At 45.9% G+C, this 8,887-nt stretch overlaps 1 protein-coding gene across 2 annotated transcripts in view; it reads left to right on the top strand.

Annotated features, from left to right (window-relative positions):
* Positions 1–576: 576 nt before the first annotated feature.
* ENSA (endosulfine alpha) overlaps positions 577–8,887 on the top strand; it is a 31,609-nt gene continuing 23,298 nt past the window's right edge. The window contains exons 1-4 of one of the 2 annotated variants that reach the window (XM_023213617.1): positions 577–782; positions 2,605–2,730; positions 4,403–4,569; positions 7,639–8,371. In XM_023213617.1, coding sequence (XP_023069385.1) covers positions 726–782; positions 2,605–2,730; positions 4,403–4,569; positions 7,639–7,654 — 366 coding nt within the window. In that variant the 5' untranslated portion in view covers positions 577–725 and the 3' untranslated portion in view covers positions 7,655–8,371. Of the gene's footprint in view, positions 783–2,604; positions 2,731–4,402; positions 4,570–7,638; positions 8,372–8,887 lie in introns of those variants that run through there. The other variant, XM_023213616.3, reaches the window with a different exon arrangement.

The raw sequence follows: 8,887 nt of genomic DNA, 5'->3' as shown, positions 1-8,887 counted from the left end.
ATTGGGATTACAAACGCCTGGCTAATTTTTGTATTTTTAGTGTTGGGGGGGGGGGGGGCGTTTCGCCATGTTGGCTAGGCTGGTCTCGAACTCCTGACGTCAGGTGATCCGCCCACCTCGGCCTCCCAAAGTGCTAGGATTACAGGCGTGAGGCAACGCGCCCGGCCTGTTAATACTATTTTAAAATCGAATCTGACCTCCAAATCATTCTCTGGAGCTTGATCATTTTCTGCTAACACTGCGCAAAGTTTAATCCTCTCCACCTGATATGAATAAAGGGTTCCATCCTTTCGCTCTCCAGTTTGACGCCCCACTAAGCCTCTCGGGTGCGGGGCGCTGGAGTGAAGGAAGCCGGAGCCCACCAAAGGGGCAAAAATACCACAGCCAGCAGCCCCGCCCCCAATATCGCCCACAGGCTTCCAATTGGTCCTTGTGTCTCACTCTCTTTCCAGGTTGGTGTTCCAGCTTGCCGGTCGCCTCTATAGAGCCCACCTTTAGACGGCGACTATTGGTAGATCGTTACGTCATTGCCCCATCTACCTCACTCCCACTGGCTCTCATAGGAAGGGGCGGTCGTAACGTCATGGGCAAGCGCCGCCATTTTGACTGAGCAACACTAGTGACAGGAGCCGAAGCAGCAGCGCAGGTTATCCCCGTTTCCCCTCCCCCTTCCCTTCTCCGGTTGCCTTCCCGGGCTCCCTACACTCCACAGTCCCGGTCCCGCCATGTCCCAGAAACAAGAAGAAGAGAACCCTGCGGAGGAGACCGGCGAGGAGAAGCAGGTGAAGTGGAGGGGATGCGGGCGGGCGAGCTGGGGAGACCGTGATGGGGCGGGAGACGGTCTCCCACCAGTGCGGATTGGTCGCCATGGTCTCAGGCTCCGCAGGGGTTGGCCACTTTTTGCGTCACGCAGGGTGAGCTTCAACACGACCTGCTGCTTTGGCGCTGGTTTGTTGGGTCCTTTGTCACTCAGTACTATACTCTTCCTGATTGGCCAATAGGCCTACTGCTCAACCCTTGGACGCTGTGCTATAATTGGCCGAGCATGGACGCGGGGCGGGTGTTTGGAAAGAAGGTGAATGGAAGGGGTGAATGGAAGGGGTCTAGCTGGTGGTCCTGGGTGTGATGTGTGTTATGGGTTAGTAGAGGTAAATGACCCAGCATCCGGGCTGGGGCCCGCAGCCTCAATCCGCAAAGAGAGGGGTCGAGGTAAAGACGTTTAAAAAGGACGAGTATTGGGGGAGGGGAGAAGTGTAATTATTATTATGGCTAGTTTAAGGCGGCAACTTTCTCAAGAGACCTATTTTAGTAGCTAAGGATGGTCTATTGGACCCAACAAGATCGAAGAGGACTAGAGTTCCAAGCAGAATCATGGTGATTAAACTTGGAAAAGACTCCAACAGGGTCGTGAGAAAGACGCCACTCTCTTCCCCTAGACTTCCAAGGCAGGGACTTAGTGCACCCGCGATTCCGTGATGGAAACTTGCCAATAACCCCCTTATTGGGGTTTGTATTTGACTTCTAAAATTTAGCACTGGGTTCAGGCACTCATTAAATACACTTGGTGTTGTATCTATGCGTGATTTTCAAGAGAAAGGAATATAATCCCACTAAAAAGAGCCATACGTTGACTTCAGATCTTTTCAGAAAGTCACTAAAGGGCAGCAGGGACCACAAGAAACAAAAAGAGATTGACTACAGTAGTGAGAGCCCCTGCACCACCAGGGTAGGTATTGATTTTTTTTAATGAAAGCTGGTGGGTAAATACTAGTGAGCCTACTGTATCTTTCTTTTCCTGAGGTTAAAAACAGTGTCATTTTCCTCTCTGTTTATCAGCTTGCTACCATAATATTTGTGGAAATGTTGAAGCAAGGCTGTGCCATTACTCAGGTGGAGATCTTTGAAGAAGGCCACATAGCTAGCCTCCTCCACAGGGAGACCTAACAGGTGGCTTAGACCCTGAATAAGGAAGGAACTGCTTTGTTGTGTAGCGATTTTTAAAAAGAAAGAAAAGAAAAAAATGAATAAGGAGGGAACATTTAGCAAACTGTTTCTTGTTGTTGTAGAGACAGGGTTTCAACATATTGCGCAGGTGGGTCGCAAACTCATGAGCTCAAGCGATGCACCCGCCTCAGCCTCCCAAAGTGCTGGGATTACAGGCATGAGTCACTGTGCCCAGCCCCAAACTATTTTTTTTTAATTTCTCATGTGACATGTAGGATAGCCTAGGGAACCCTCCTACTCATCCTGTATCACCAGAAGCCTGCTAGCTCTTTTTTCTGTCTTTCTTAGCATTTGTGCTGAGTGATATGGCCCATTCTGTGATTAAAGTATTGTGTTTAGTATCACCTTTAGCCCAATACACATAGGTCCCTGGCTGGTTCCTTGGGTGGAGTGTGAGAAGCAGCTTGTCTTTTTCTTCTCACAGTAGTCATCTTGAGCTTTAGGGATTTTAACAAAGATCTGGCTTTAACAGCAGAGTGGAGATAGCATATTTACAAGTGGGTGGATCTCCAGGAGAAGTTGATAGTATAGTTGTTATCAGACGTGAGAAGCAGTTGTTTCTCAGTCTTTAATTTTATTTGGCTCATTTGTTTTCTCCAGGACACGCAGGAGAAAGAAGGTATTCTCCCTGAGAGAGCTGAAGAGGCAAAGCTAAAGGCCAAATACCCAAGCCTAGGACAAAAGCCTGGAGGCTCCGACTTCCTCATGAAGAGACTCCAGAAAGGGGTATGGGGCATAATCTCTTACCCTCTTTCTTTGGAGCCAAAGGGGGTTCTTGGAATGAAGTCTGTAGAGGTTCTACTGGATCCTTTCTGGAGGTTTTGTTGTTGAACAGAAGTAGAGAGGAATTTGAAATTTGAAAAGAGCAAGTCAAATTAATGTAAATCCCTAATGTGGTATCAGTTCCCTCCTGATTTCCTGTGTAGGAAAATTAAGGCCTAAATTGGAGCATTTGGGTATGTGGGGGAATGAGGGAAAGATGTTAGAAACTGAAATGCAGACTGCCCCCAGGCATTTGCCTGTTTGAATGTTGGAGGTTTTAGGATTGTGTACTTTTTAAGCATTAGAGATAAATTTTGGGATGCATCATTTCAGAAGAAGATCAAACCATCTCTCCTACAGAAATAAATCCTCAACTTGAAGTGAATCAGTTTCTTCATACTCTTGAAGTGAGCACCAGCCATTAATTATACTCCTGCAGCAAACGTATTTTTCCTGTTCAGAGTGGTCCTCCTCACCAAGAGAGAGTCTACTTTCATAGCCATGTAGCTCCTGATCATATTTTTAGTTCCCAAAGGTACCTAAAGCTGACTGAGGGATTATATTATCTTTAAAAAAAAAAAAAAAATTTGGGCACAGTGGCTCACACCTGTAATCCCAGGACTTTGGGAGGCCAAGGCAGGCGGATCACGAGGTCAGGAGATCTAAACCATGGTGAAACCCCATCTCTACTAATAATACAAAACATTAGTTGGGTGTGGTGGCGGGCGCCTGTAGTCCCAGCTACTTTGGAGGCTGAGGCAGGAGAATGGCATGAACTGGAGAAGCGGAGCTTGCAATGAGGTGAGATTGCGCCACTGCACTCCAGCCTGGGACTCCATCTTTTGAGAGCGAGACACCGTCTCAAAAAAAAAAAAAAAAAAAAAATATTTCCTTTACTCTCCTCTGCAATGACTGTAAAATTATAAATCATCAAATTGAAGTGTGCTTCTCTGTGTAGATAAAATAGAGGGTGAAACATCCCTGTGGAGGATCCCAATTATTGAGTCTTAGTCACAGATGATAATGTGACGCTGATTTGCATTTACCTTGCTGGAGGCAAGGCAGGCGTGGGCAGGCTGTCACAGTCATGGAACATGTGTGGGAGCTGTGAGAGCCAGAAGGAAAATACATTATCCTCATGAACAGGCCCAGTTTCTATTCCGGGTCTGGGAGAATAATCATCTTGAGGTTGTTGGCTTGTGGTTGATCTCCTGGTGGCTAGGATAGCCCCATATTTATCCTTCTCTATATCTTACTCATTTCTGTCTCTCCAGTTCCAGGTTATTGCCCTGTACCCAGTAAGGTCCTCAGTTACCCTTTATGAATAAGTGATTTGGTTGAACCATCCTATACTGAGTGGGGTACAAAGGATGGTAGGGGCCCTCCCTTGACTCCAAAACTATTTACTCTAGCTGGGAAACTGCTTACGTACCTGAAACAGTCAGAACACACTGGGGAGAAGACATAAGTACATGTAATTAATGTTAAACTGTGTATGCATGAGGTTAATCAAGGAAGACTTCTTGAAAGATCCGAGTGTGCATGAGGGTTTATAATGGATGTGAGATGTGAGTCTCCTTGTTTTTGAGGAAGGCCAGAGTGCCTCACTCACCTAAACCTCCCTCTTATCTCTTAGCAAAAGTACTTTGACTCAGGAGACTACAACATGGCCAAAGCCAAGATGAAGAATAAGCAGCTGCCAAGTGCAGGACCAGACAAGAACCTGGTGACTGGTGACCACATCCCCACCCCACAGGATCTGCCCCAGAGAAAGTCCTCGCTCGTCACCAGCAAGCTTGCGGGGTAACCTGAGCCCCCCTCTCCTCCCCTTCCTCAACCACTGGACTTTTATATATTATAGGCAGGGATGAAATGGGCACCTAGTCAGATCTTGTCAGCTTGCTAGCCAGAAATGACTGTGATTTTGCTGGGGGCTGCTGAGAAGGTAATGTAGGTTGAAAAGGGGCTCTAAGTTGATTTCTTTGGTTAGATTGAGACTTCCACACACTCCCTGTAGTCCAGGTAGGGCCCAGAAATAGGAAAGGCTAGGATTGGATAATGCTGCAAATGTTTTTTTTGTGTGAGAAACTGGAGAGATGTGATTTCTCCTTTTGGGAGAGAATGTCCCAAAATTGATTAGACTGAGCCTTGGGAATAATTTGGCAGGTTTAACATCCCAAGGCTAACCTAACATAGTTGGGAAAGGTAGATTGAATGAGACATGTTTTCTGTGCTTCTAAGTGTTCTGTCCCTTAGGCTGCTATTGCTTCATGTTTCCATTGTGGCAGGTTTAGAGAATCCTTAAAAAGAAAAATTGACTTGCTTGCCTAAAACTACAGTGCCCCCTTAGCCTCCATTACTTAGTATCTCTTACAGTTTGCTCTGGCTCTCAAATAATATAAAGATTGATGAACACTATTCACAGAAAATGGGCACCTTCTCTCTCTTTTCCAGCATGTTGCTTTTGAAAGTATCATGGGATAGTGGGAAGAGCACTGGTTTAGGAGTCAAGATACCTAGGTTCTCGCTCTACTGAGCCCCAGCAGAGCTGATGTATAACCTTGGTTAAGTCGTTTATCCTCTTTGGATTTCTATTTCCTCACCTGTAAAATAGAGTTAAATGTATGTAAGATTGATTCTGATTCTGAAGTCACAACTGCCAACAGAAAAACTCTGTACTGTTCATTGTAAAACTAAAGGTGAGGAAGGCTTGTGGGTGGTGAGTCTCTGCTCTGTAATATTGGGAAAGTACTACAGAGGGGAACCATTTGAGGGATACATGAGGAGAGAGTAAATTGAGGTTTGGGGATTATAAATTCAGGCAAGAGAACTTTACAGATATCACAGTCTTGAGGGTCAAAAAAAAAAAAAAAAACAATAAGCTAGCCATGGAAGCTTCTTGCCTCTGACCCAGCCCACTTTCCCAGCCTACCTCTGGGCCTTAGCTGCTAAAAAGCTTCTCTGGCAGCAGAGCTGCAGGCCTGAGGAAACATGCTCAGTCATGCACATATGTTGACCCATGTTTCAGATGCAATCTGATGCCAGATATATTGTTAGGGAAAGAGGAAGAAGGGTAAACTGAGCTAGCCCCTGGGGCTGAGTACTCCTGCAGGGCTGGAGGAGCAGGTTCTTAGAAGATGATTCACCTTGGAGGAAGCTAGGGAAAGTGGTTAGGGAGGGAGAGGAGGAAGACTGAGAAATCTCTGCATTCCCAGAACTCAGCAACCCAGCTCTTGTGTGATGAGGAGAGGTAGCCTTGCTCATTTGTGAATAGGTGGAGGAAAGGGGTTGCAGGTGACCCGCATCTTCAATCTAGTTATCACCAGCTTAGCTAGAATCTTATTGAATGCAACTTGCTAGTTATGACAGAGAGGGCCAGGGTGAGAACTAATGTTCAAGAGAGCAAGATTCTGTAATCCTCCTGCCCTCCCTCTCACATCACAAATTCTGATATGCCAAACATTTGGCCCAATGAGAATGACTGACAGACTTGCTGATGTGCATGTGGGGGGGATGAGGTGTGTATATACTTTTCTTCTGACTGGCCAGTGTTCAGGCTGTCATTCAGATTGGACAGGAAAAAGTTGGTGAGGAAGGAATGGAGAGAGCAGGATCCCTGGACTCCCTGGTCCCCAAACTCCTTGACTGTCACTTGTAATTGTATATAATTTTTGTGTTTCTTGCTCCATTTCCTCATGCTGTCATCCTTAAAGTCCATGTGGGAAGGGGAAAATGCTGAACACCATTGTATAGTTTCTTCAACTGTCCCAGCCATGTTGTACATAGATATGTCATGTTATTATATATATAAATATATATATAATTTTGTACGTTTTCTTCATCTCCGATCTTCTCGAATTCTGTACTTTTTTTCTTTTCTGTTTGAGCTGCCTTCTGTATCATTCAGCTTGAGTCCTCAAGACTACTGGTCACAATGAGTCTGCTTTTTAGGAAGGAATAGGAGGAGCAGGGAAATTAGAAAAACTGTTGGTCTTACTCTGTCTCACTACCTGGTCATCTTCAAGGCTAAGAAAACAAACAAGCTACATTCTGTATTTGCCAGTTTCCACAGCATGAAGTACATAGCTTCCTTAGCAAGGAAATCCAAATGCAAATTGCTTTGATTAAACCTAGATTATTGGCCAGGCACAGTGGCTCACGCCTGTAATCCCAGCACTTTGGGAGGCCGAGGTGGGCGGATCACAAGGTCAGGAGATCGAGACCACAGTGAAACCCCGTCTCTACTAAAAATACAAAAGATTAGCCGGGCGCGGTGGCAGGCGCCTGTAGTCCCAGCTACCCGGGAGGCTGAGGCAGGAGAATGGCTTGAACCCAGGAGGCGGAGCTTGCAGTGAGCCGAGATCACGCCACTGCACTCCAGCCTGGTGGACAGAGAGAGACTCCGTCTCAAAAAAAAAAAAACACCTAGATTATTAAATCCACTCAGAACAGCATGTATGTGGTCTGGTTCTGGCCTCCACACAGTCACCATGTCATCACTGTGCTACTTCAGTCTTTGCAAGTAGCTGTGGCCATGCCTCTGAAATTGAGCCTGCTCTGAGTCAGGCAGCTTACCCACCTGGAAACCTCCAGTTATTTTCATCTTATCTAAAGAATTGTTTTTCTATGTTTGTTATCCATGGATATCCCAGAAAGGCAGATAATGTTGTTTCGTGGATAGGAAAAGACTGAAATTCTCTTTTTTGATTTTTTGCAACTCCCTTATGGATAGGATTGAGACACATGCCAGGTTGCCTAATGGTTGTTAAATGTGGAGGAATCATGGGGTAGAGACTGGGATGGAGTTCAGGGTTTTTTTCCCCTATTACTTGACAGTGTTTTGTTTTTTTTTTCTTCTGTGTTCGTCCGCAGTGGCCAAGTTGAATGATGCTGCCTGGGGCTCCGCCAGATCCTGAGACGCTGCCCTCCCCGCACCCGGGTCCTGTGCTGGCTCCTGCCCCTTCCTGCTTTTACAGCTGGGGGTCAGGAGGTGGCTCGGGTGCGGGCTGGAGAGGCAGAAGCCCTTGCCCGTTGGTGTCCCAGCACATGGAGCCCCTTGGGCTGAGCACCAAGACCTTGAACCTTTTTTGTTTTACCTTTTTTCCAAATAACAGTTGGGAGAAATCTCAATGAAATTCTGGGGGTGGGGGTGGGGTTGAGAGGGTGGGGTGGGAGATATGGAGGAATATGAATTAGGGCTTGGAGTTGGTAAAAACATTCCTGACTATCCCGCTTAACCACGTGGCTGGTGTGGGGTAGATGTGAGGGGAAGGAGGTGGAGTAGACTAATGAAAAGGGGTTCTACTTGAGCTCTGTAGATAAATGCCTTGTTTCAGTGTGATTGGAGACCTGGTGTCAGATAAAAGAAACTCCATCTGCACAGACAGATGCAAACAGCTCCTCTGGTTCTGCAGAGCTAGTTGAGAACTCAGTGTTAATTATTTTTAAAAGTACTGTCCTTGAAATAGATTTGCTGTGGGGAGAAGAGCAGTGAGTGTGGGAGAAAGGAGCCATGAGCATGGGGAACCCCACAGAGCCCAAAGGACTTTTTCAGTATTTGAAATAAACAAAACAAAAACCCATGAAAAAACCCAACTCAGAAATACTCTGAAGCAGTTGGTGTGATTTATTGGGGTTTGGGAGGGGGAGGAAAACAATACTGAAGACATTGCTAATGTGAGATGCGGCTGAGTTACCCAATACCATCACTTAGGGAAAGGGAGCAGGAATGTTGGCATAAACCTTGTCCATCCCTTTGTTTCTGTAGCTAATGTAGAAGATGCATCAACCTCAGTTTGTGGCTCACAAGATGAGGCATTTAAGGTATTTGATCTAAATGGTTTCTTGACACCTAAGCCTAGTCCAGGCTTAGCAAAAAAGGAGGCCTATTCTCCTTTTTCCCTTTGTCTTCCATTCCTTTTCAAGTTCCCATGTTTGTGAGGGAGACGTTATTTCTTTGTAATAAGACAAAAGAAACTCAAGTCTTTCTGCTGGTGGCCAGCAGGAGGCAGAGTGATTTCTTTCCTCATGATGTCCCAATCTGCTTTGCTGGAAACCTGCTACTGAAAGAAGTTAAAAGCTGCCTGTGAATGTATTATACAAAAGAAAGGTTACCAAAGGA

This window comes from Piliocolobus tephrosceles, chromosome 1 (assembly GCF_002776525.5).
Source record: "Piliocolobus tephrosceles isolate RC106 chromosome 1, ASM277652v3, whole genome shotgun sequence".
NCBI lineage: Eukaryota > Metazoa > Chordata > Mammalia > Primates > Cercopithecidae > Piliocolobus > Piliocolobus tephrosceles.
The sequence above is the reverse complement of the archived record's forward strand: the minus strand, read 5'-3'. Positions and strand labels throughout refer to the sequence as shown.